The 27,758-nt window shown below is 33.6% G+C and overlaps 2 protein-coding genes across 2 annotated transcripts; both read left to right on the top strand.

Moving 5' to 3' along the window:
* Positions 1-54: 54 nt before the first annotated feature.
* On the top strand, positions 55-6,033 carry LOC105794403 (putative clathrin assembly protein At2g01600). The gene is made up of 15 exons (XM_012623565.2): positions 55-440; positions 568-637; positions 763-860; positions 1,600-1,738; positions 1,847-1,974; positions 2,079-2,171; positions 2,297-2,347; positions 2,969-3,034; positions 3,140-3,205; positions 3,385-3,465; positions 3,566-3,646; positions 4,505-4,675; positions 4,754-4,835; positions 4,944-5,065; positions 5,422-6,033. Exons 1-15 carry the CDS (start codon positions 351-353, stop codon positions 5,782-5,784), a joined length of 1,701 nt encoding a protein of 566 aa, XP_012479019.1. The 5' UTR covers positions 55-350; the 3' UTR covers positions 5,785-6,033.
* Positions 6,034-22,720: 16,687 nt separating this feature from the next.
* On the top strand, positions 22,721-26,939 carry LOC105794402 (myosin-binding protein 2). Its single transcript, XM_012623564.2, has 4 exons — positions 22,721-24,467; positions 24,561-24,722; positions 24,812-26,226; positions 26,345-26,939. The coding sequence occupies exons 1-3, from the start codon at positions 23,114-23,116 to the stop codon at positions 26,185-26,187; spliced, it is 2,892 nt and encodes a 963-aa protein (XP_012479018.2). The 5' UTR covers positions 22,721-23,113; the 3' UTR covers positions 26,188-26,226; positions 26,345-26,939.
* Positions 26,940-27,758: the final 819 nt, after the last annotated feature.

Below are 27,758 nucleotides of genomic sequence, written 5' to 3'. Positions count from 1 at the left end.
AAGAATTTTTAAATTTAAATAATGATAATAAAAATGACAGCATAACCAAAGCGGGGCCGCCAATTGCCAAACAGCCTCCAATCTCACGCCAAAAGATCCCTTCTTCGCCAAAAAAGAAAAGGTGTTATACAGTTCACAGAGAAGCGTCAATCAAAGAACTGATCACCGTTGAGCGACACTTCATCTTTTGGATTACTCTCTCTCTAATTTTTTTCTTTGCCCTTCGATTGATTATTTCATCTGCGGTTCGCTGAGAGAGAAAAGAAAGGAAAATCAAGTGTGAAGCAAACACGTCATTATTAAATAAATAAAAGTGGTAGAGCGATCTCAGCGGTTAAAGAGGGTACAAAATGGCGACTCTTCAAACATGGAGAAAAGCTTATGGTGCCCTTAAAGATACCACCAAAGTCGGACTCGCTCATGTCAACAGCGATTATGCGGTACTTTTCTCTCTCGCTCTCTCTCTCTTGCAAGTTATCTTATTTCTTTCTCTATATTTAGTCGGTATAGATTTTTTTTTTTAATAATTGGATTTGCTTTGCTTATTTTTGGAACATTTATAAGTAGGATTTGGATGTGGCCGTAGTCAAAGCTACCAACCATGTCGAGTGTCCTCCAAAAGAAAGGCATCTTAGAAGTGAGTTTTCCTTTTTGTTTTTGGATTTTTAAATGTGAATTTACGGATCCAATTTCATTTCGTTGAGTTTTCGGTTTCTGGGTTGGGTATCTGACGATTTAGTTTGAGGTTTTTTTTTTTAATAGAAATCTTCATTGCGACATCAGCGATTCGGCCTCGAGCAGATGTTGCTTATTGCATTCATGCTCTTGGCCGCAGATTGACCAAGACTCATAACTGGACGGTATAATTCACTGACTTCTATTATGATTACAATCTTTTTTAACTGGACTTATGTTTCAATTTGGTTTCGAATCGATGTTTAATAGGATGATGAGGATGATGTAGGGGTTTTCAGGTCATAAGATTGATATGCATGTTTTCAGAGTTGAAGTAGTTTCTTATTGCTTTATCGCTTGTATATTATGTTAGATTTCCAACCGTCAATTTTATTAGTGTCGATATGTAATTGAATTTGGCAATACACTGCATCATGTGGAATGTTTTGTTGTAATATTCAAAGAAGAGTGCAATCTTCAATATGCTACGTAGTGATACTAGATTCCAGTGCAATGCCTATGCTATAACCTTAAGAAACTTTTGTGGACAATGAATTCTGTTTCATCTGGTTGAGCTATGTTAATCTACAATTGTGTGCTTTTTTTTTTTTTTTTTCTGTTTTTTGGAATAGTTTCTGTTTGCAACTATGGTTTCTAGACATGCTGAAATGTTGCAGCATACTACTAGATTGCAACTTGGAAGGATGTTGCTGCAGTTGTTTATGCTGCAAAATGGTTAAACGGATGAGAATGCATGTTTATGGTTTTTGAATTGCTTAAGTCTTTCTCCGATTCATAATTACCTGTTATGAATGGAGAAAATAACTTGCATTGATGGTTTACAATTTGCCAATGTCAAGGTCTTGTTCTGATATGGGTTAACGAACATATGTTGTAATTGTTCTTTTTTTCATTATTCAATAGGTTGCATTGAAAACGCTTATAGTTATCCATAGAGCATTGAGGGAAGGTGATCCTACTTTCAGAGAAGAACTTTTAAACTTCTCTCAGAGAGCACGGATTCTCCAACTTTCTAATTTCAAGGATGATTCTAGCCCTATCGGTGATCTTTTAGTCTCTCTCTCCTTTGCCTATGTGTTTTCTGGTCACCGGTAATAACTTCTGATTGATTTGCTTACTTCCTCCTCCTCTTTCTGTATATGTCCTTCAGCATGGGATTGCTCTGCCTGGGTACGTACATATGCATTGTTTTTGGAAGAGAGGCTTGAATGTTTTAGGATTCTGAAGTATGACATTGAAGCTGAGCGTCTACCAAGACCTGACCAGGGGCAGGATAAGGTATCACTCTTTTTGTGAATATTTGTTCCATTAAATTACAGGCTGTTCTTTTACCCTTTATGGTCTCATGGCCTGCTGCAACTTTTGTTCTTTTTAATGGGTAGGGTTACAGCAGAACCCGGGAGTTGGACAGCGAAGAATTGTTGACACAATTGCCTGCTCTGCAACAGTTGCTTCACCGTCTTATTGGTTGCCGGGTATTCTATTATATGTCAATCTTTTAGAATTCGAGTTTTGTTTCCTCTACATGTTGAGAAGCTGTTATTTATTCATATTTTTCACCATATTTAGAAAGTTAATAGTTTTCTCTTCTCTCTTGCAGCCAGAAGGTGCTGCTATAGGCAACTATGTTATACAGTACGCTTTGGCTCTGGTATGTTGGCTCTCTCTTTCATGGTTATGTATTTGTTTCATCTATCTGTACCTGAAATCTTCTTTCAAATTTATCACTACTGTTTTTCATTAGGTTAAATTATTAATTTGAATGTCTCAGTAAGAGTTGAACCAAAAACTATGTACGCATCCAAAATGTGTCTATCCAGCTGTCTTTTGCTAATTTTTCAACTGAAGTGATCATTTTGATATTAATGGGCACCATAAGTATTAACTCTTATCTAGACTTTCTTATTCTGAGTTTTCTACTGGAGGACCTGGTTTCTCCTTCTGTTAAATTCAAAGTTCAAATGTCTCTTTGAAGTTTCTTTTTCTTTTCATTATTTTCAGTGTGCAATGCTTAATTGTCTTTAAATCTCGTAGAATTATTTTCCCCTTAAACTATTTTGAAACCCATTTTGTATCTACACCTCCTTCCTCTGCACTATAAAAAATTATGAGTGTTTTTTCTTTGTTTGTTAAAAGAAAATGTGGGAAATGGTTTTTTCACTTCCTCCTAAGGATCTCTGTCTCCCTTAGGAATAATTATAATAATGAGAACCTAACAATGGAAGCGCTTTGCATTGAAATTATTTTGACGTCTCAGTATTGCGATTTTTAGGTGCTGAAGGAGAGCTTCAAAATATATTGTGCTATTAATGATGGAATTATAAATCTTGTTGACAAGGTAACATTTTTATTTGATGTTGTTTATAGAAGAATTTCCTAGTTTGAGACTTGCTTTTCTTTTTTCTTTTTCCAAACTGGCTGCTCAAGTTGGAAATTATTGCAGTTTTTTGAGATGCCAAGACATGAGGCTGTCAATGCTCTTGATGTATACAAGCGAGCTGGTCAGCAGGTGAAGATGTAATTTTTATTTTTATTTTTAATTCATCAGATGTTTATCTGATTAGTTGCTTTTATGATTATTGGATTATATTCTTTCTTGGTTGGTAATCATGGCTTGTTTGACGTCTCAGTGTCAACAGTTAAACACAATGGTGGCTCAGTAAAATATATTCAATGTTTATGATGCAGGCTAATAGCCTTTCTGATTTCTACGAAGTTTGCAAAGGATTGGAACTTGCTAGGAACTTCCAGTTTCCTGTTCTCAGGGAGGTATGGATTCTATGGAGGTGGTTTGTTGTTTGAGTTGCCTCTTTCGTGAATCTTTTGTTCAATACTTGTTTATGTTAATTCATCACTAATCTTGTTCCAGCCGCCACAATCTTTTCTTGCTACCATGGAAGAGTATATTAGAGAGGCACCACGTGTGGTTTCTGTTCCAACAGAACCGTTGGTTAGTACTCCTCACTATATTTCTGATACCACACTTACATACATTATAGATCTATGTGGTCATATAAAGACAGAATGACATTTGAGTTGTGGTTATTTTTTTCGCCATATTTTAGAACTGCTGACTAGTTCTCACCATGAGGATACAATATAGCTATATTTGAGAAGCTGCAAAATCTTCAATGCATAATTATGCTACTGGCTCTAAGACTAGAAACGCATACAATTTTATGTTTGAAGAGTATGACATGAACTGTGAGAAAGGTGACCTTGTGATAGTTGGAGTTCATTATCCATAATAGATCGGTGAAAATGAAAAATTCTCATGGAAATCATCTTGAAAATCGAAAAAGAGACTTGTTAGTATTGTTCTATAACAAGAGGATTCTAGCTGACTTAAGAGAAAATTGTCTAGATCAGCCGCACTTTAATCTGTCAATACTTGGTTGTTGTGTGAAAAAGGTAAAAAAAAAAAAAAGAGTATCAATAAACCCCAGCAGTGAGGATAAAGAGGCAAATGAGTGATTGTATAGGAAAAGAAATGCATGTACTTATGTGAGGATACAAAAAATAAACTGTGGGAAATATAACGAAAGGTGCTTGAGATGGCTTTCTAACATGAAATAAAAGAATAAAAGATTGGTATGAAAGCAAGAGATCACTAGATTAAAAGATAAGCTAGGATGAAAAGTGAACATGATTAGTTTCGATTTGCAAATGTAATGTCAAAGTTGATTTATAAAACTTGCTTCTCAATATTAGGATCTTTGAAACCATTTTCTGTTCGTTCTTTCCCTTTTCTTTTCTTTAAAAAAAAATATTGGTATATGCTATAGAACTAATGGTCCATTGTTTACAGCTTCAATTAACATACAGACCTGAGGAAGGCCCTTCTGAAGATTCTAAATTACCCAATGATGAACCTGAGCCATCTGCTCCTGCTGATGACAATGATGCAGCTTCCACTGTTGAGACTGCTCCCCCTCCCCCTCCCCCAACTCAGACCAACATGGACACTGGAGATTTATTGGTAATGTTTCTTTTGGAGTTTCATAATGGTATCCTATTTGTCTACTTCATTTTTTTTATTGTGTATTGGTGGGTTCAGGGATTGAATTATTCTGCACCTGATGCCTCAGCAATTGAGGAAAGCAATGCTTTAGCTCTAGCCATAGTACCAACTGAATCTGGTAAACTATGTTTCTTTTTCTTTCTCTTTTCCCCCCTTAGTTAATGGCTGTCCTGATGGTCTTTGCTATTACCACAATTAGCTAAGGTGCAAAAGTTTTATTTTGCAGGTACTGCTTCAACATTTAATTCTAGTGCTGGTCAGCCTGTGGAATTTGATCCTACTGGATGGGAACTTGCCCTTGTCACCACACCAAGTACCGATATTTCTGCACCTACTGATAGGCAATTGGTATGCGCTTTCTGTGCTTTAACTTCTTATTCTGTTCGTATGTGTTGCTGTTGATTGGGAAATATAGCACTTTACTGGCCAAGGTTTGTGATGATTGAAAGGTTAGGATTTGGTTGAAATATTGCCAAAGAGAGGCTTCACTTATAACTTTTGAGAACTGCCTTACTATCTCCAATCTTATTTGTTAATTTTGGAATTAGGGCATGTTAGTTCTGGTTTTACTTCTCTGGAAGTGATCATCTTTATTTCTCCCTGCGTTTTTGGATTGTTATATACCAAACGAGTGTAAATACATTGAAGACTTTCTGAACCCCGAGCAAACTTACCTAATTAAACTTGTGGCTGCTAATTTTCAGGCTGGTGGATTGGACTCGCTCACTCTCAACAGCTTATATGATGAAGCAGCATATAGAGCTCAACATCCTGCATATGGAACACCAGCTCCAAATCCATTTGACGCACAAGACCCATTTGCCATGTCAAATAACGTTGCTCCCCCACCTGCAGTGCAAATGGCAGCAATGGCTCAACAACAAAACAATCCTTTTGGTGCTTACCAGCCTGCTTATCAGCAGCCGCAGCAGCAGCAGCAGCAGTTGATGATGAGCCCATCAAATCCATTTGGTGATACAGGGTTCGGGGCATTTCCGGTGAACCAAGTGGCCCCTGTTGGTCAACCACATGCTAATAATCCATTTGGAAGCACAGGCCTGTTGTAATGTTAAGTGTGAAGAGTTGGGTTTGTGGATTTTGGTTGGTTTGATCAGTTTGGGCATCATTTTATGAGATGATGGAAAGAGTGGGTAGGTTGTGTTTTAGGCACACGAGGAATGGCTTTCAGCAGCTATCTTTTATTACATTTTGTATGGGGTTGTAAAGTCAGTAGTTCAAAGATGTAATAATATCTTAGATGATTACTACAATTATTTTTGAAAAATCCCAGCCGTGTGCATCTTTTAAAATGTCAATGAATCCATTCGAATTAACTGTTAGTTGACACTTAGGTATTGGATTGAGTTAAGTTGGATAATGATATAATGATTAAAATAATATATTTTTATTAATTGTCAATTTATTTGATCTGTTCGGTGAACAGATATCTTGTTGGTTGAACAATGAAAAAGGAAGCAATACTTCGTTGGAAGTACGACTTAGCTTTGCTGGGTAAATTTCAGTTTCACAAGTCAAGTGCATTGTATTCATGGTGATGACCTTATAATTAATATATGCTTACATTTCTACCTTCTCTTTAGCATTTCTTTTAAATGTTTTCACAAAAATATTTAGTGCATTGATATGGGAACCTTTAAATTCTACAAATAATATTACTAAAATTTATCATTATATTTTCATTCGCGAATCCGGGGTTGGCCTTAAAATGGAAAATCGTTGTTTTGGTCCTTTAAAAGTTTTAAAATTTTAAATTAGTAAAGGTAAATTTACATTTTAACCCCATAAAATTATGAAAATTTAATTTAATTATTTAAAATTATAAGATATAGACTATTAAAATTAAAATTTCATTTCGAACCCCTAAAAAATTTTCTGGGTTCGCCTTTCAAAAGAATACAATTAAGGTTTGAAGAAACAAATTGTATAAAATGTCAATTAATTCGAGAAGAAATAATAGAAAAAAGTAATAAATATAATTTTATTACTTAAGTGATAAATCATTTTAAAATGAATTTAATTTTTATTTGAGATTTTAAAAATAAAGATGATTATAAACCATTTTAAAATATATTTTTATTAGTTAAGCAATAAATTTAAAATAAATTCCATATTTTAAAATGATTACAATTTAAGTGATAAAATTGGAATTTATTTTTAAATATATTTTATATTATTATTTTTGAAGTTATAAAAAATAAAATTATTAGAGAAACACATCTTCGAAACCTTTGTATCTCGATAATCATTTGTCCGTATTTATTGTGCAGTTGAAATAAATAAAAATCTTAAAATTCAAGAAAAATCTAAAATGATTTTTTTAAATGATGTTATCTTTGAAATTATAAAATACAAAATTACTTTAAAAACATTTAGAATGAACTTAGACAATCATTTGTTTGGATTCATTATGCTTGCAAAATAAAAATAAATTTCTTAATTTTTAATTTTCAAATTATTTTTGTGACATGTGTCAAATTCTTTTGGTTGTTAGCAAAAATGTAACGGTATTGGCAAGGCACCAACAAAAGAGTACCAACTTAACTTAAGATTTCTAAGTGATTAACTATCAAATAAATATAAATCATCAAGTTCAAATACCTCACTATATATTAACCCATTAATAAACATAAAATACCCTATAAATATTATACTTAGAGTAATGCTTCTCATTTCATAGCCATGCCATGTTATATATTTAAAGAATTTGGATCATTTATATCATACCTTATAAAATAAATTATATTATTTTGAAGATGTTTTCCCATTTCATATATTTTACATAAAAATAGAAAAACATATACATGATAGGAATTTAAACCTATGCCTACAAAGTTTTCAATGTCTAGATTTTACCATTCAACTAAAATCTCATCTATTATTTTATAAATATTTTTGTTACATAATTATGTTTTTACGCATATTATGGATGTACCATAATCATTGTTATATAAAGGTTTTACTATGTTGATGCCACGAGTGAACTCGACACCAACTCAGTTAGAAAATTACTTAACAGGCTCATTTCATCTATTTAAAAAATAATGTTTTCGTCTTTTACTATTTAAAAATAATAACACTTTACCATTTCATCTATTATCAATATCATATTTTATTTTGGAGAGAAAGATATTTGTAAAGAGTAAAGGAAATTAGAAGAAAGAAAGTGAGTGTGGAGAGGAGAGAAGGGAAGCCCACCTCTTGGAAGCGCTCCCAAATCTTTCATCATTACCCTCACTTCTTTTCTTTTCTCTCTTTTTCAAATTTAATCTTTGCTTATATATAAAACAGCTGGTTTTGCTTTAACTAATAGCTTTTGTAATCATAGAATCCAATGTTTTGCATTATAAAAACACTAATATTCCTTTATTCTTAATCCCATCCTTTTTTTCTTTTTTTAACTAAATACACGAAAGCTTAGACTAAGAGTCTTACACCTGTCATGAATAGAGTTACAAAGCCCGTAAAATATCACGGAGGCCCCTATATTAATTATTGGACTGCATTTTGCACATTCTACTAAAAAAATGGGTAAATTAATCGTTGTATATTAGATGAAAGAGTAATCTGGTTTTTCAATTAAAAAATTCATCCATTTCTGCTATTAAAAACTAGTCACCATACACCAACATGAGGTACGCATGGCATACCACTTGTTATTATCTGGTTATTTTGCCACTCACCTCAATTTCTAATAGTACAAATAGATGAAGTTTTTTTACAGAAGACTAATTTACTCTTTGATCTAACGTTTAAGGACTAATTTACGTATATTTTAAGTAGAGGAGACAAAATGTAATCTAAACACTAGTATGGTGCCTCTACGTTACTTTTACCTTAGAAAGTAGGTTAGTATATTTTAGTTTTATCCCTTAATTATATTATTGTAGATATCTATGGCTTAATTTCCTTATGGATTCTCCTCCACGGCTTTACCCTTTATATAGTACCAATTTTAATTTTATTTTTTGATAAAAGTATCATAGAAGTCCCTATAATAGGGGTTAGATTGCATTTTGCCCCTATACTAAAAACATGAGAAAAATTAGTCTTTGTATATTAGATAAAAGAGTAAACTAGTCTTCTGTTAAAAATTTCATCCATTTTTACTATTAAAAACTAGTCAGTATATGTCGCATGAGGTATACTTGGCATGCCATGCATCATTGTCTGGTTATTCTATTGATCACGCTAGTTTTTAATAGTAAAAGTTGATGAAATTTTTAATAGAGAGGATGAACATGCTCTTTGATCTAATGTATAGTGACTAATTTACTTATTTTTTTAATAAAGAGGTAAAATTCAATCTAACTATTAGTATAAGGGCCTCTATGATACATTTTTTCCTAAAATATTGTAGGGAAAAAATGCAATTAAGAGTGAGTCCATATCAAATGGGGTTTTCTTTTTCTTGGGACCAATTTTATGTTTAAATACTAATCCTCATATCTATCACTTTAATTTGGAAGGTTTTAATGAATTTCATCAATTTTCAAATTAAGTTGGTCCAAAATTCGGTTTCTTCTTCCCTTTTATCTCCTTATCTCCAATTCCTTTCGTCAAATGGTTAGAAATGTACTCAAAACATTTTTCTTTTTTAGTTCAACAGACAAATTCATTAAAATCTTTGATATTTTAAAGCAGCCTAGGATATGAAAAGTCCAAACAAGTCGTTGTAGAGAACTAGCCATAGATTTGGACCCTTAGAACTAAAATTAATATTTAAAGATTGATAAAAAAGAATCCACCCGTCGTGATCAATAATACCAATATAAACATTTTATTTCAAATAAGACGATGCTTAAAAGTAAATTTATTTGAATTAGTGATGATTGTGAAAGTAGAAGAATAAGGGGACCCCTCACATGAATGATTATGGTACAAGATGAAGCAAAATATAGTTTCACAATTTTAATTTTGGGGGAACCACGCCACCCATGTGGGATGATGCCTAAAGGGTCCCTCTCTTTCATTCTAATCTTAACAACATATGAAGTGAGGGAGAGCTTAGTGACTTGAATTTGGACTGTTGGAAATATTGAGGATTTCAGCTCCCCTTTCTGGGATCTCCTTACTGCCCTTTAGCTCATACAAGAGATTCACACTTTAAGAAATTTAATTTTATGGAGTTCAACTGTTATTTTAATACTATATTTAATTGTGCTTAAACTTTTTAAATTTACTTAATATTTTATATATACAATTCGAATATAAAATACAACAATCATATTTTATAAATATTATTAGTATAAAAATTGTGAAATTTTTTATTTTTTTAATAAAATGAAATGGTTAATTTAAGACTAGTATAAAATAAATAATGTTACATAATTACTTAATTAATTTAGAAAAAGGAATAAAGTGATTTTTTGTTTTAATTTACTTTATTCAAAGATCTCCTTGGAGTTGGAATCATATAGTTGAAAGTTTGTGTGATAAAGCAAAGAACAGGAGGGGAACAAAATCATCTTTAGGGTGAGTTTAGATTGGCAGTGCATTTACTTGCAATTAGTGTAAAAACAGCGGTGGCGGTGAGATTAGATACTGTAGCGATACTGTAGCGTGAGATAAAAAGTAAACTAAACGCACCATACCGCACCCAATCGCCCATCCAAACCCACCCTTAGACACCGTGGTTAAATTACTTACTCAATTTTAACTTAGGGTTGGGATTTGTGGAGGAAAAAAATCAAACCCACTATTTATGTGAAGTTGACTAAAGGCTAAAGTTGGACTATGGTAATACTTTGTTAGGACTTACTATTATTAGTAAAATAAAAATATGTGAATTTAAGTGTATTGAAGTATATAAAAATATGTTATAAATAATTTTAAATATTATAAAATAATAATTTTTAATTATTTTCTAACTAAATTGAATATTCGTGACAAAAATTTATTCTAACACTTAACTAGTCTAGCATCCAATTGATTTGGAAAATTGTAGCTACTTTTTTTTTATATTTTAATCAAATATTGTGAAAAGGCTATGAGAAGGAATAATATAAAATTTTATAAGGTAAAAAAGAAGGGTTTAATGATTTTTGATATTTCAACTTTACAAAAATATCATTTTAGCTCTCCATTTAATTTTTTTATCTTTTTAACCCTTAAGCTTGTATTTTTTGTCAAATTACCTAAAATATATGAAAACTTAACGGTTTATAACATACATGTGAATGACACATCAATATTTAATTAATATTAAAATTTTAAAAATTCAAAAAGATTTTAAAAATTATTTTAAAAATCATTAAAATCATTTAAAAAGTATAAAAGTATAAAAATATTTTTAATATGTTTAAATTTTAAAAATTAATTAAATATTGACACTTTATTCACGTGTATGTCACATTAGCAAAATTAACAAATCTAAATTTCCTATTCATTTTGAAATAATTTGATAAAAATACAAATTTAAGAAATAAAAAAAACGAAAAATTAATAAAGTTGAAAGTCCAAAAATTATTATCCTAAACAAGAAAATAAAGGGATGGGTTGGATGAGGAGGGTAGTGCCTTTTGCCTACCAATTAATTTATTGGTATCTCAAGAGTAAGTCATATCATTTCATTGTGCTATTCAATGTCGAATTTTAATTCCACTTCCTTACTTTGGTGCAGCTCATAAAGTTACCCAAACCAATGCCTCCCACTCCCCCCCTATTTTTGGAAATCAATTCTCAATTTCATGAAAAAAAATTTTATCATATTATATCACATTTTGGTATAGAGTGTCAATATTGTTTGAATAAACTATAAGACGTATTATGGTGGTTACTCATTTCATTCTTTAATTATATAGTTAGGGGTTCGATTCTCACTCATGAAAACATAATACATTTTATGGCTACCCGTTTACCTCTTCGAGTCTAGAAAAGTAAAAAAAAAATGCAACTTACAAAATTAGACAAAAATATCACTTTTGAACAAAAATTAGAGAAATAAACTACTTTTATTCAAATTTAGAGAAATAGGTTAACTTTGTGGGTAGGAGCTGCCACGTACGCAAAAGCGTGCCATACACAAACTTCTTAAAAAAATAATAATAAAAAGGAGACGTTGGATCACAATAGTTAGAAACTATATTATAAAAAAAAATTAAAACCTAATGACTAGAAAATCCTAACCCTATATAAACCCTTCACCTTATCATTTTTCTTCTTTCATTTTCATCCAACTTTTTTAATTTTTATTCTCAAACTCTTTTCTCTCAATTTTCTATCTTAATCTTTAAATAAGTTCCAAAATATTTTCTTTTCAATTACAAATTATTAGTAATTCCATACCTTTATTCGATTTTCATCATCTTAAAGATTTCAAATAAAATGAGGTAATTTATTTATTTTTAAATAAGTCTAACAATATTTTTTATGTTAAATAAATTATTAATTTAGTGGTAATTTAATAATATTATAACATTTTGGTTTATTTTATTTTTCTAAATTAATTAATCGTAATTAATTTGATAAACATTACTGTAATTTAAAAATATCAATGTAATCGATTCATTTGGATTACAAAACACATATCCGTGTACAATTACATATGGTAAGAAAATATTATTTTATTTTTATTTTAGTTAATACCATTATTAAGTTGTTAATATTTTTATATACTTTTTAATTTTTATGTTTATATCCTTATTAAATTGTTAATATGATTAAATATTTTATTTTTGTTAATATCATTATTAAGTTGTTAATAATTTTTAATTTTTTTAATTTTTATGTTTATATAATTAGGACAAAGATCAAATTATTGAAACATATATACATAATTTAAGTGTGAGAGTACCACATGTTGTAGAACAAGACTTGAATGAGGTAAGATTCTTACATGTGTCCCATATGCTCAATGGGACTAAATTGGAGCCTACACTTATCAGTGTGTTGCTAAAGAGATGGGGACCCAAAACACACATTTCATCTTCTGTGTGGTAAGTGTATGATTACACTCGAGAATGTAACATTACAACTCGATCTACCAGTTGATGAGGCAGTCGTTACGGGGGTAGTGCACGTTGAGGATTAGAGGCCAATTTGCCATCAACTATTGGGCAATGTGCCAAACAAGTTTAGTGGTAGCCAGATAGATATGAAATGGTTAGAAGAGAATTTCTCACATATCGACAACTCGTCTAGTGAGGTAGAAAGACAATAATTTGCTGGAGCATTTATACTAAGGTTGATCGTGAGTCTTCTAATGCTAGATAAATCTCGAAATAAGGTACATTTAAGGTGGATCATACAACTAATCGACCTAAAAGAAGCCAGGCGACTTAGTTGGGGATTAGTTATTTGGACTACATTGTACCAAGAGACGTGTCGGGCTATTAAAGCACCAATAATTAAAATTGGTGGATGTATACTCCTTCAGTCATGGGCATGGTATTGCTTACCATTTTTACGTCCCCAAGTAAACTTCTCTTATTAATTTCTACTCGTAATAAAGTAAGAATCATTTAATAATATAGTCATTATATTAAATTTTTTTTCATTACTATATTTTCATAATTACATATTATTTGAATAGGTAGAACAATGATGCGAGTCATATGGGTATATTAAATGAGCTTGAAGATATTCAATTGTTGTTAGATTAACGGTCAAGCCAAGTTTAATTTTTGAATTGTTCAGTTACATAATAATTATGAAAGCATTTGAAATTTATTATTAGATACATAATGAAATTTATAATTTTTTATTACTGTTTGAATGGATGCCATATTTGATCCAAGAATTGAAGAATGCATCCCGATTGAATTTTTGACGACTAGTAATATTGAACACATCAAAGTGCCATTGATGGTTTTTGAAACAATTGAGATGCATAAATCTAATCAAGTGATGCACTAGTTTGGCTTTGTGCAAAATATTCTACCCTCACCTCAAAACCTCGATGAACTTCACAAAATTGACTTGTGGGGGAGGACCGATGAAGATTAGTCTAGATTCCATGCAAAATATATCAACTTATGGCACATAGGTATAATTTTCTACCTATATGCAAATAAATTGTCAAACTAGATTTGGCGACGTCTTTGGATTACATGACATGGTTTAGAGTTAATGGTAAGCCATATCTATTGTCGAAAGAGAAAATGAGTGGACAAATTCATCGTAGAGGGCCAACACGACCCCATATGAGGCTGTGATCGGGAGTACATGCATCGAGTTCATCATTATTGGCTCCAACCTCGAATTATATACCAATAGGTGTACCTTCGGGTCAGTATGGTTTGCATTTACGAATAATCTCATGTTTGTCACACAAGTACCAAATTATGCACCTTCATCAATAAATTCCCTGTCATCTATTCCACCATCATACTATGCATCAACATTTTCCCCAATAATATTTTTTGCACCACTTCCATTTGTAAGAGTATATTACACGCCAATGTCGTTAACAAAACCATTGTATCCATAATCGCCTACAATTCTAGCATTGTAACACCTTACCCGAACCGTTCACCAAATCCAGGTATGGAGCGTCACAATTGAACCGGGTTCATATACCAAATCAGAACTCATTATTTTAAGATGGAATTGTATTACCTATTTATAAAAATTTACAACAAAGGCAAAAAGTTTTTACTAAAAGTTCATTATCTCAACTCCGAACTCTAAAGGGACTACATAGATACAATATTTTCGTTCCCGTAGAGAAGTCTCTAAAGGTACCCCCTTCTTATGTGCATGACACTTAACTAATGAAGCTCCTTGATCCAACACTGTCTGGCTTGGTCTATCCTCGAGTTCCTTATTCCGCAAATCCTGCAACTACAAGTCAAACCTCTGTAAGTCCCAAATGAACATAGTGAGTCTCCTAATTGGATTTTTTATACTTAGAGCCTGTCTTGCAAGGGTAAAAAAATAAAGGAAACTAAATGCAATTGACTCCCTATTTGTGCAGGTAAATTTCTCTTAAACCCAACGTAATGGCTCTAATTTATTCTCGATCCTATCTATTAGAAGATAGATCATGAGGCAATTTCCTCTTGGGAAATTCTATCAAACTTGATCAGTTTTGGCAGTTTCTCGGACGTCTCCCCATCTCTACGAACTCTGCCCTTTCCTTTACTTACATTCTGTCTTCCATTTATCCCTAGTGTGGATTCTTCTTTCTAGTTCTTATAAGGTAGTCACTTAGGCCTACCCTCCTAAAGATCTTTGGGTGTGTTTCCCCTTTGGCGGTCATACCAAATCTATTTAGTATATGACAGACTCCTTATCTTACTATAGTCTCGAAGGGTTTGCTGACATTCTATCTATTGAGATAACTATTAGGGTCCCCCGTCACTCTAGCGAATTAAGTCCCACTTGGGATGGATAGCAATTGAATTACTTCCTTATAATCCACTTCATTCGAGATACCAAGCTCGTAAATGTGACATCTTTATCTTATATGGACTGCATTGGACTTTAATACCTAGTAGACTATTATCAAAGTGATTATCTGTATTTACGATTTCTCCCTTATGTTAGTTCCTACGAAGCTAGTCATTTGGCTGGTACTTTCTCAATAGTTTTCCCCTTGAAGAGGACTAATCTTGACAAACACATTTATCACCTGGTGTATCCCTCTTTGTTAATGGGTTCTAATTAACCTATCTTTTTCTTGTAGACTAACTAGCGTACTTTTTATTCAACCTCTAACTTACAGGGTTTTTCTAAGCACCCTCTAATGGTTCTTAGTGGCAAATTTTTATCTGTGATTCTTGGTTAAACTATTTTTTGTTCCACTGTACACTAAGCACCACTAGTATGTCATTTCCTGTGACTATTTCTTGCTGGGTTACCACACATATGCCCTACTGGCTTCAAAAACTACTATTCTAGTAGTCTTTTTCCACTTCCATTATGTTCCCTATTCGCTAGCGGATTCCTTCGACCTATTGGCTAACTACTGCGTCCCTTACTTCTACTTTCCTTTTTACCCTTTTTCCTTGATTGCAAAATTTTCCATGATTACTGTTCTAATTGACCACCTTTGTTTATTGTCTCGACGGACTCCATAAGCTGCCATAATTGACCTATGGTTTTACTCGTTAGGTTCACTGTTTAATGTCCTGGTAGACATTATTGGTTTTTTGGTCAAGCTACAGTTTATTGTATACTGTCTTGGAGGACTATCTCGTGTTTATTGTCCAAGCGGACTATATTAGTTGTCATAGTCGACCTATGGTCTTACACTATTTAACCCCATGTTTAATGTCCTGGTGGACCTTATTGGCCACCATAACCGAACTATGATCTTATATCTTAAACCTCTTAGACATGTCGCCCTGAAGGATCTTACTGTTGTCGTGGTGTTGCCCCATAAAGCTTGCTAGCCACCGTTGTAGTGTTACTCTATGGTACCTTAGAACTGTCGACATTGGTTAATATTGTATCTACCTTGATGCTTGAACACCAAAGTGTCCCTTTACAAGGCTCGATGCTTCGCACATCACAGTTTGTTTCTAGCAATCCTAGATGGCGAGATCTTAACAGAATTCCAATTTTCCTATTCCTCTATCCATTACTCCAATTTGCAATTCCTAATCTTAATGCTCGAACACCATAGTGTCTCTTCTACAAGGACCAGAGCTTCGCACATCACGGGTGCACTTAGTAACACCGTATAACGGTATTTAATAGGATTACCCTTTTTCCCAACCCTAACTTCATCTAACTCGTTGATGGTTCCCTTCTATGTTCCACTATTATAAACATGCAATATACATGCATTTCAGAAATGAAATACCATGGAATCATAGTTAATTCATGCATATTGAACTAAAGTGGTGAATATACATATATGCTTATACGATCTTAAACATACTTAACATTCCAGGGTTAAAGTATAGAAAATCTAATGCTTCTTTGCTTTATCAACTTAGCTTTTCCAAATGCAAGAGCTTCCATTCTCCTGGTAACAACTTTATGGATTCTCTACTTTTTCAACTCAAACCTCATGATTTCTACTCCATGCAGAGCTTCTTATAACTATCTCTTTTTCAAAGTAATCAAAGAAAAAGATGAAGAGAAGAAAGTGAAACTGAAGTGAGAAGAATCCTCAAGAAAATATTTTTATGTTTCTAGATTGTTAAATTTCTCAGTGTTTGATACTACTTGAGTTTTTAAGACTATAGCTTTCTTGATCTTTCTAGGAGGCATCTTAAGTTTCTAACAAAAATATATATGAACAGTAATCAATGGAACAATAATCAAGGGAACAGTAAAATAGAGTTAAAAATACTTAACATCAATTTCCTTGAACTTCGTATGTGATTCCTCTTTTGATTCGTTGTTGACAGCTTCCTTTAGTGAGGCCTTTGAAATTGGGGATGAAGGATAAAAAAAACTAAGATTTTGGTAGAGAAAGGGGGTTTTGAAATTATAGGTTTTAAAGACGTTTTAAGGGAGTTGGGATGTTAAAACTAGGTTAGGCTAATATAAAATAGGGGTTATACTTAAAACCATGACTTTTGGGGTTAAAATTTGGTGTATTAAGAGTTAAAAATCAGGTTACGTAATTGGGCCGGGTTGACTCTACAGAAAATTGCAGCGATGTCGCGATGTAAGGGTTCTGTGTGGCGACATCCCTAGCAGTTTGCTCATGTTGCGACACACCTTGCAGTTTTGAACTTTTAAAAAACTGTCTTCCATGTCGCAACACAGGTTAGTGATGTCGCGACATTGAGTTGATTTTTTAAATTCTTTGTTATTACCCACGGTGTTGCGACACGAAATGTCCGTGTCGCAATGTTGAAATCATTTTCCCAAATTTTCCTATCGTTAGAATGCTTTAAGCGTGTGTTAATCCTACTTGTGATAAATTGGTTAGCAAAATATACAATTTATACATTTAGTAAGAATTTCTACATAAAAATGTTATGTCTTACTTTGGACTCATCCGTCAGCTCAATCAATATACACTGAGGGACTCCCTGAAAACTATTTTTATTTCTATTAGTCCAACACCCATCATGTCAGTATACTCATCTAGATTGTATCTTTCTCTAAACTTACCTTTTTAGCCTACCTTAACTATTGACAACTCATTCCGTAAATCATAGTTATTGATTATTTGTAGGATCACATACTCATGTAACCATTTGAATTTTTTCTTAACATTCTTGCTTCGTAAGAAGGTTGAAAATTGTGGTTCAAATTCGTCACTCATTGTATTTTTGTTTATCTCATCAATCAAGACTGGGTTTTCAAGAGTGAGCTCTGATATGATTAGCGAAGAGATTGGCAAAAAATGTTGCACTATGCTACTTAGACTTTATCTTTGTGGCCTTTCAAATTCATCTAATTGTTTGTAGTTAATTCTCTTGAATGGTTTTTGTGAGAATTGAATATTTCGTGGCTCCAGCAGCTCAACGTTTATGTTCATCAGTTGTCTCGTTTGGTTGGGGCTGGCTAGACGATTATAAGTGTTGTCTATATATATTTTTTCTATATTGTTCAACATCCAAAAAATTCCTAGGTCATTGAATTTCTAGGGTGTTTGGTTTAGGACTAAAGACATACAATGAATAGTAAATTTAGGCTTATCAGCTAATATTACTAGTTTCTCTACATTTCACTCTATTAATTCCTGAATCGATAAACATTCTTCCACTGAGTTGAGCCTGAAAGTCATTGTTTCTGTTGATAGGTTTGTGTTATGCTGCTCTGGTGTTCCAACTTGATCGGAAGATCTTGTAACTGTAGGAACGATGTGTTCCATACTTAACTGATTGTTGGGTTTACTAGCCACTTCTCCACCAGCTCTATACATTCATTTATTGTTGTTTCGTTCACCCATTCTAGATATTCTTCTGTCCGTTGAAACGAATAACAGTTTAGGTGTTCTTTTCCCTCGCAAATATCTCTGATGGCAGTCTCTCATTTGTTCAACTCTAGGCTTGCCACATCTTGATGCCTTTCTGATGATATACCAATGTGGTCGTTATCGTCTTGAGAAAGAACTAGAGTTTCTCCTTAAAGTTGACTTAACTCAAGCATTAGTAATCGTTGGTTCTCCTGTATCTCCAATCTTCAAAGACTCCCTCTTAGTAAATATCGACATCATAGTCCAATTCATCATCTGTCCACATATAACCCATTTCTCCTATTGATCGATCTCATTTAATTATGACAACTGTAGTTTCAAAATGTGCACTAAAGTCTTTGTATAAAAAATGGGCAGTAATAGTAAAGTTAGTTAGTTAAGTTAAGTAAAGATCGTATCTATAACCTAAAAATTTCCTAATTATTCTTTCTAAATGAAAAAAAATTAAAATCAAATTAGTGACATTGCCTCCCCGGCAACGGGGCCAACAATTTGATCGCCTTCAGATGTACTAACGTCCATAGTGTGAATACTGTAGTAAAAGATATATTAATGAGGCGGTTGTTTGAGTATGCCCAAAGATCAATCATGAGATGGTTGTAATAACATACTTGATTTATCATGTTTATTACTATAAGGCGTTACCATTATTATTTCATTTTTTTTGTGTGTGTATAAATAAACTGTTTTATAATAATGTCCTGAGAATAATATGATTATTCTTAAAATGTCCTCAGTCAAGTATTATTGTTGGATAGGACAACAATAATGCATTAAGACTAGCATGTAGTTGATTGATGAAAAAGAGTTGTCATTGATATGGAATGTCAAAATCGATGTATGAATATGTGTGTTAGAGAACAGCATATTGGACTGACCCGTTATGAGTATGTTTCTTGGATTATTATGTAATTGTCACAACATTACTCATAGTGATTAATATGTATATGATCATCAGGCTTGAGATCATCATAATCCCAACATCGTGAGTTGTATATTTTGATACAGTCAAACGTACACCGTAACTGGTTGTTCTATAAAGGCTGATGTTGGATATACCACGATCCATGTAGAAGGATATGGTTGATCGATATAGGATAAGTCCCTCCTACATAATGGGAGTAATATCTTAGGCCACTTGATTGGGTGAGACTAGAAATGCATGGCCATGCTCAAATAAGCTGATATGAGATGTCATACTTATTTGTATATCATAGTCTACTTAAGATATCAATGAACATAGAATGGACTATACATGTGTGACTATTCCATGACTTGTGTCCAATCTAGAGATAAATTACTTAAGGATTATTGCATGAAAGGTTAATCATAAAAATGTTATGTCGAATCATGATTTCTTGTGACTTAGGTAGCAATGATGCATTGCTAGGTGCCACTCATTGTTTGTAACATTGGAATCGTTCTAGTATTACTGCTAACGTTACAAGAACCTACACGGTCACACCCTATAGTTGAAATGAACGGAATAAAACATAGTTGGTATTGTGTTTGGTTGTCGCTTGAATTAAATTAATTATAGAATTAATTTAATTGGGTAATCAAATATCAAACACATTATGTACAAGGTTGTTGTACGCATAATGAGAACATGAATTTGATTAGTATATAAATTCAAATAAATATATAGTTTACCGAAATCATTATTATAATTAATGTAATTATAATTTTCGGTTTAAAACATAGTTATATTTATTTAATTTTTAAAAACCCTAAAAAATAGATATAAAAATCCTGTTTTTTCTTTGCTTGGGGTCTAGCAGCCGTCAAAGCAAAGTCTTTTCCAAAACAATTTTGGAGATTCCTTCCGTTCATTGTCAACTGGGTGGATTACATAGAGGCCGGAGTCACGATAGATTGCGGCTTGGTTTGATAATAGATCAGATTACTCGTTGCTGAGGTGTTGCTGTCTACTCAAAATAAAGATTCGGTAATTTTGAAACCTTTATTTCACCCCGATTCGTTCCTTACACATGGATCCATGGTTAGAATCGCCGAATGTTTTATTTTTCAGCTGTGCCGTAGGGGTGATGGCGTTCCAACAGTGGTATCTGCAAAAATAAGGGTCTAGATGTAATATATTTACAACGAAGTAGGTGAGTACTTCGAGGATCGTACCCAATGGAGGCGAGTACTAGATCAATTTTAACTTAAACACTGAAAGATCTAATTAGTACTTTAGTTTAGTTATAGTACGAAGGTAAAATAAAAAGAGTTTCTAGGGTTTTTATAAAAATAAAATAATACAAAGAACTAAAATTTGAGAGATTGAAGAATAGAAATAATCAAATTTGATTATGGATAAATAGTTCACTTCGGTAATCCCTATCAACTGTCGCTTCAGGTTTCTCGTTAATTAACTAGTCGCTATCCTAGCAAGATCTTTCGATCTTCTATTCAAATAACGAGTCGGCAATAACTACTTATCTTCCAACCTCACAGTCCAGATTGGTTTGGGCCAAACCAATTTTAGGTTAATTCCCACCTTGATGACTTCCTAGGGTTGTCAGGTCTAGGGTTTGTTTTATGTTCTTCCATTCCCAAACACCTGATCCTTTGAGTATCCCTACAAAATAGTTAACAAATCATACTTTCATTCGCTAATCCCCCATAGAGGGATTAGTTCCTCATGGTCTCCATAGATAACATATAATCGATTTAAAGAGAAAACATGATAAATAAATCGACAATATAGAGTTTACGAAAGAGTCTGATTGTATTAAGATTAATCGCGAATACATAAGGTTTGATTGTCTCCACAATACAAATATCTCAAAATAGAACAAGAACGAATGAAAATAAATCCAACCTAAGGAAGAGAAAACTAAACTGAAATTAAAAGACTAATTCTAGGCTAAATGAATGATGCCTTTTTCATGTGACAAATGAGTATATTTATAGATCTCAGGTGGCCGTCGTCCTTAACCCTAGGTTAGCTGACATTCTCGAGCTTTAAATTTGATTGTGCAGACTAAATCGCTCATTGGTTCATTTTTAATTCTGTCTAGAGTCGATGTCGTGACACATCAGGACCTGTGTCGCGACAAAGGAGTTAGTATACTCATTTGTGGTATCTTTAGGGGTATGTCGCGACACCCTTAAGCTATGGCGCAATATTGAAGGTAGTTTCGTGATTTCTCTATTTTGTTCCCTATGTTGCGACATCAGACCTTCCGTGTTGCGACGTAATGACCAGTATTGATTTGGTATGCCTTCTAATGGTCTCCTACACACTTATAAAGTTCATTAGCTCACCCTTAGGCCTCATTTGGCCCCTAAGGTCAATAAAAGACTCACTTTGCACATTTTATTAACTTAACGAAAATTTAAGAAAACATAATTAAGCTTAATAAAAATGCTTGTCTTTAAGCTCCTAAAGTGCGGATATTAGTTTAATTTGCAACACCGAATTACAACAGATCAGTATTCTTGTGACCTGAAAATTCTGCCATGGAAATGACGAGACGAACTACAAGTTTTATCCCGAAATTCTCTATTTTTTTAGAAAATTATTAAACTTTACTCGATTTTTTCAAATTTCAATCCAATTGCTTTTTTTTATCGAACAATAAAATTTAATTTTTCAAATTAACAAAACTTTTTTTAATGTAATGGTTGTTGATGTGGCATGGAGGGAGGGGAAAGTGCGCCCCCGTAGCAAAAATGCATCTAGTAGGGTGCGCTTTTGCCACATGTATGAAATTAACATATTTCTTTAAATTTTAAAAAATGACATATTTTGAACGCGCCTTCATCAGTTTTAAAAATCGATTAATTTCCCTAAATTAAAAGAAAACATGTCTCTCTCATTTTCAATTAAAAATGACATTTTTACCTAATTTTACCTAAAAAATTTGAGTGAAAATTGTTTATTTATCTATTTTCTTATACTAAAGGCAAGAAGAAGAATAAGCTGGTTGAGAGGTGAGGGATAAATATATGAAATAAAATCAAAACAAAATAAGTAAAAAGGAAAGAAAGAGCATCTGGTAACAAACATGGCTTCTAAATGGACCCCACTCTTGTCCATCAATTCATTGCTAAAAAGCTTTGGTGGGCCATTTCATTTTCCAATTTTGATATACATTATTCACAATTTTAATTTTTTAGAAACAAAATAACATAATAAAAGAAAATTACATCATACAAACATACCTTCTTCTTTTTCTTTTTTTGAGGGGTCGAAGATTGGAATCTGGACCAAACATTGATACTCTGGTCATCCGATTCACCATTTTGTTTTGCTTCTTTCTCTTGTTGATCTGTTTTCATATCTGAATACTTTAGAAACTCTCATACTCGGCCTACAGTCTTTTTTAACATCATAGGTATTATTTCCTTTTAAGGCCCTTTCATTGCTTCCTTCAAATACTACTCTTTCTTATTCAAAACCCTTAAATCTCTCTTCCTCTTCCTCTTTCTCTTGTTCGTATCTAACAAATTCTACCCTTTCTTTGTTTCGTTTTGCTTTTGTTCCTTTTCACGACTCTCTAAGTCTCTCTGTACATAGAACAAACCAAAGAGCTCCATTAATGGCAGCCAATAAATTTGCAACCATGTTGCATAATAATACAAACAGGGTCACTCTTGTTCTTGCATATGCATTGCTGGAATGGGTTCTCATCCTTCTTCTCCTTCTCAATTCTCTCTTTTCTTATCTGATCATCAAATTTGCTGATTACTTCGGTCTTCAAAGGCCTTGCCTTTGGTGTACTAGGCTTGATCATATCTTTGACCCATCCAAGTACAACAATTCTTATAGGGATCTTGTTTGCGATGGTCATGCCAACGAGATTTCTAGACTGGGTTATTGTTCATCTCATCGGAAACTAGCCGAGTCTCGAGATATGTGTGAGGATTGCTTGTCCTCGTCACGGTCGGATTGTTGTGACTTGTCAAAGAAGTTAGCTTTTTTCCCATGGATGAAGCAGGTCGGTTTGATTCAAGATGGTGGCGATAAAGTGATGGAAAATAGTGAAGAGAATTGCAAGTGTTCTTGTTGCGGTGTCATGTTGGAGAAAAAGTGGAACTTTCCTTATCTCTTGATTAAGCCTTCTTGGGAGGTTTTGGATTATCCCCAGAAAGGTAATTTAATTACTGAAGATGGAGGATTTGATAATGTTGAAGATGAAGGCAATGCTTCAGATGGAGCCAAGTCAGATGTTTTGGCTGATTTTCAGGAAGATAAACAAAGGGTTGAAGAAAACAATAGAGTTGAGATCTTGTCTCATGGTGATGAGGATGAGGATGGGGGTGAGGGTGTTGGAGAAGAACTGGGAAAAGAGGAGGAGTTTTCATGTTTTATTTCTAGTTTTGATTGCAATCAGATGGCTGCCAATGAAGATGATTTCATTTTAGAGAAAGATCTGGTATCAATGGAAGAAGAAAAAGAAGGAAACTTAAATGTATTAATGGATGGCCCTGAGTTGACTCAAGTCGCTTGTAGCAAAGACGAGTCTCCTGAAATTCAACCTAAGCATCTGGAGTTCTACATTGAAGGGGATGGTTGCCATTTGATTCCAATTGAATTGATGGCTTCTGTTGGCGTGGAAAGCCAAAGAATATACAATTTTAGAGAGGAAGATGAAGGTATTGCTGGTAATGGAGATGTTATTTTGGACTTTGATATGCATTGTGGGACACCATTGGAACTGGTAGTGGAGAATAGTTGCAGTTCAGGAGAGAAAGTGGTATTGATTTCACCCCACGAGAGTGAGGATGAAACCAGTGTTGCAGTGGTCGAATTAATGGAGTCTAAGGAGCTGAAGGAGAGCTTTTCAACGCATGCAAGAGAGGAAGATGAGCAAGTTCCTTTGAATGAAGCTGATGAAGTTCAAGGAAATGCAGCAACAGGAGAAAGGGAAATGAGTGTAGATGTTAATCAAGGTACTTGTTTAATCCTATTTAATTTGAATTTTAACCAAATTTCGATTGTTGAACTATTTAAAGATGAACAAAATATTCAATTTCTTTTTGCAGTTTCTGATGAGCAAAATGATGAAATTGAAGCAGAGGTCTCAATAGGGACAGATATCCCTGATCATGAACCAATTGAAGATATTCAACTGCAACATTTGTTTGATGAATTCACACATGAAAATCCCTCCACCACTACTCAATTGCATGTAGATGTTGATAATGGTAAGCCTTAATTTCAATTTTAGAATTTTCTTTTATTTACTTTTTTAATCTTTTGTTTGATGTGTTTATCTTGGGTTGCTTTACTTTAGGCTCCAAGAATGCTGAAGAAGAAACAATACAGTTTAAAACTATGACAGTTGAGACATGTGACCAAGCAATAAAAATCCATTTATCAGTACCTTCAGAGTCTAATGAGATTGAGGATGATAAAGTTCTTGATACACCAACCTCTCTGGATGGTATCCACCAGTTGCACAAGAAGTTGCTATTGCTCGAAAAAAGAGAATCGGGAACGGAAGATTCATTGGATGGAAGTGTTTTTAGTGACATTGAGTGTGGTGATGGAGTACTGACTGTTGAGAAGTTGAAATCAGCATTAAAAGCTGAAAGGAAGGCTTTAAATGATTTGTATACCGAACTTGAGGAAGAGAGGAGTGCTTCTGCTGTAGCAGCACACCAGACAATGGCAATGATAAATAGGCTTCAAGAAGAAAAGGCAGCAATGCAGATGGAAGCCTTGCAGTATCAGAGGATGATGGAAGAACAATCTGAGTATGACCAGGAAGCTTTGCAGCTTCTTAATGAGCTTATGGTCAAGAGGGAGAAAGAGAAGGCGGAGCTTGAGAAAGAGCTTGAGATATATCGCAGGAGGGTGCAGGACTATGAGACCAGAGAGAAAATGATAATGCTGAGAAGAAGGAAAAATGAAAGCACTAGGAGTGCTACTTCTGGTACTTGCAGCAATGCTGAGGACAGTGACAGTCCATCAGTTGATTTGAATCAGGAACCAAAGGAAGAAGACAGCTTTGGGAACCATCAGGAGGACAGCAGACAGAATACCCCTGCTGATGCCGTTCTGTATTTGGAGGAGTCGTTGGCTAGCTTTGAGGAAGAGAGGCTATCGATTCTAGAGCAGCTCAAAGTATTGGAAGAGAAAATGGTTTCATTGAATGATGAGGAGTTACATTTTGAGGATGTAAAATCAATTGAATTATTGTATGAAGAGAATGGCAATGGCTTCCATGGAATTTCTGATTTCACCTATGAAACAAATGGGGTTACCAATGGTCATTTTGAGGGAGCAAATAGGAAACATCATCTGGAGAAAAAGCTGATGGCTGCAAATGCAAAGAGACTTCTCCCACTTTTTGATGCTGCTGATGCAGAAATCGAGGATGGGTTACTGAATGGACATGGAAAAGGATTTGATTCTGTTGTCTTGCAACAGAATTCACCCGCCAACTCCGAACTAGAGAGCAAAAAGCTGGCTATTGAGGAAGAAGTGGATCATGTTTATGAGAGACTACAAGCACTTGAGGCAGATAGGGAGTTCCTAAAGCATTGTATTAGCTCCTTGAGGAAAGGAGATAAAGGAATCTATCTTCTTCAAGAAATTTTACAACATCTTCGTGATTTACGGAGTGTGGATCTCCGAGTAAGGAGTATCGGAGACACCGTTATATAGTTGCATACAGCATAATACATACACTTGGAAGGCTAATCGGTAAATCTTAAATCTGCTGCTCTTTGTATGCATATCATAGAGTTATGGTTTTCTTGTTACTTGTACCTTTTAACTGTAATGGTACTTCATTATTTGATTTTATGCTTGATTATTGTAGAATACTCAATTGGAGTAGCTTAACCACTGCACATTTAGGACTAGAAAACAGAAATACCAACTTCGGTGCCGGTCAATGATACAGATGCCAATACAATTCCACATTTCCAACAATCTTCAACAGGAAGGCCCCTTAAAAGGACAGGGAAGCTCCTGCTGTGGTCTGTTTGATGAACTTGGTTCTCAGTGTCCCAAGTAATCCCAACATTTTTGTGGGGTTTCAGCTCTTCATCACCTTTTTGAGCAAAAGGAAGATGGTGAGTGTATGTGTGTGTGAAAGCTTAGTGAGGTGAAAGCCAAGCTGTCATTTTGCATGTTGTGAGAAAAAGGGCATGGAGTGATCCAACAAAGATTCCTCTGCCAGATGCATAACATTAGTTTATTCAGACAATTAGAACTAGGAGGCCCTTTTTTTTTTTTTTTTCATAATCAATGGAAAGAAAGGGTAAATAACCCTATTTTCGTTCTGGTCTTTTGCATCATATTATCACCTGGTTTGGGTCTACTTTTTATTTGGGAGGGCAAAGTTGAGTTACATGTATACTACATGCATCCATCTGTAAGTATATAAAGTGAGTGTTTTGTATTGTTGTTTATACTGTTTAATTGCTGTGCTTTACTTTGTTGTATATACACGTTCTTTGCTCTAAAGTCTTTAAAAAAGTATAAAATAACAGTGAAGTCAATTATATTCAGAATACGAAGCAAAGATTGCTTTTCACAATTTGGTTTTGCTTTTAAGCATAAAAAAACACCTAACAGCCCCAACAACAGTTTTTCAATAAAATAGTCTATTGCAATTAGTGAAATAAACACAACCCTGTTGGGATCTTACAGCTAAAACTATAATTTTCCATTAAGCTTAAAGGGTAATGTGTTGGCAATCATTCAGTCTTTCTCAATCCACTTGTGACCAAGTAGCTCTTGTTTGATTACATGATTGAGGTTTCACGATTTTGTACACAAAAAAACAATTCATCAATTAAAGATGATGCCAACAATTATATATATCCAATTAAATTGTAGTACACAATCGATATGAGATTCATAGTTTGAGTAGCATGACAGTCAAAGCTGTCATAGAACAATTTTGGTCTCAACTTTGAGGAAGTTTATATCATCAATGATATAGAAATTATATAGATTGTTTATATATAAGCAGCTGTTTTGTTCACGTGTGTTAATTAACGAGGGCAGCCTTTGTATTAGAACAATAATATTTCCTTAAATTTTTTTTGCTGGTTAAATAAAGCAAGTGTATTATGTAATCATTGAACCAGCATGGTTTAACTACTTTCGGTGCAGCTTAAAAGCATACTTAGGAGGAGGAGGAGGGTTAAGGTTAGGTAGCTTTCATTTTATTAATGGAGTGGAGTGGTGATGTAAAGATGGGCTAAAGTTGATGTACCAAAAGT

The sequence above is a fragment of the Gossypium raimondii genome, unplaced genomic scaffold, assembly GCF_025698545.1.
Source record: "Gossypium raimondii isolate GPD5lz unplaced genomic scaffold, ASM2569854v1 Contig00255, whole genome shotgun sequence".
In the NCBI taxonomy this organism is placed as follows: domain Eukaryota; kingdom Viridiplantae; phylum Streptophyta; class Magnoliopsida; order Malvales; family Malvaceae; genus Gossypium; species Gossypium raimondii.
This window is presented reverse-complemented; position numbering and strand designations above follow the sequence as displayed.

Bases quoted from the DNA above. Each gene is read 5' to 3' on its own strand.
- LOC105794402 (XM_012623564.2), top strand. From the start codon at position 23,114: ATGGCAGCCAATAAATTTGCAACCATGTTGCATAATAATACAAACAGG. The intron at 24,468-24,560 runs GTACTTGTTTAA...TTCTTTTTGCAG, and splicing joins GAGTGTAGATGTTAATCAAG to TTTCTGATGAGCAAAATGAT. The intron at 24,723-24,811 runs GTAAGCCTTAAT...GCTTTACTTTAG, and splicing joins GCATGTAGATGTTGATAATG to GCTCCAAGAATGCTGAAGAA.
- LOC105794403 (XM_012623565.2), top strand. From the start codon at position 351: ATGGCGACTCTTCAAACATGGAGAAAAGCTTATGGTGCCCTTAAAGAT. The intron at 3,466-3,565 runs GTATGGATTCTA...ATCTTGTTCCAG, and splicing joins AGTTTCCTGTTCTCAGGGAG to CCGCCACAATCTTTTCTTGC. The intron at 4,676-4,753 runs GTAATGTTTCTT...TGGTGGGTTCAG, and splicing joins TGGACACTGGAGATTTATTG to GGATTGAATTATTCTGCACC.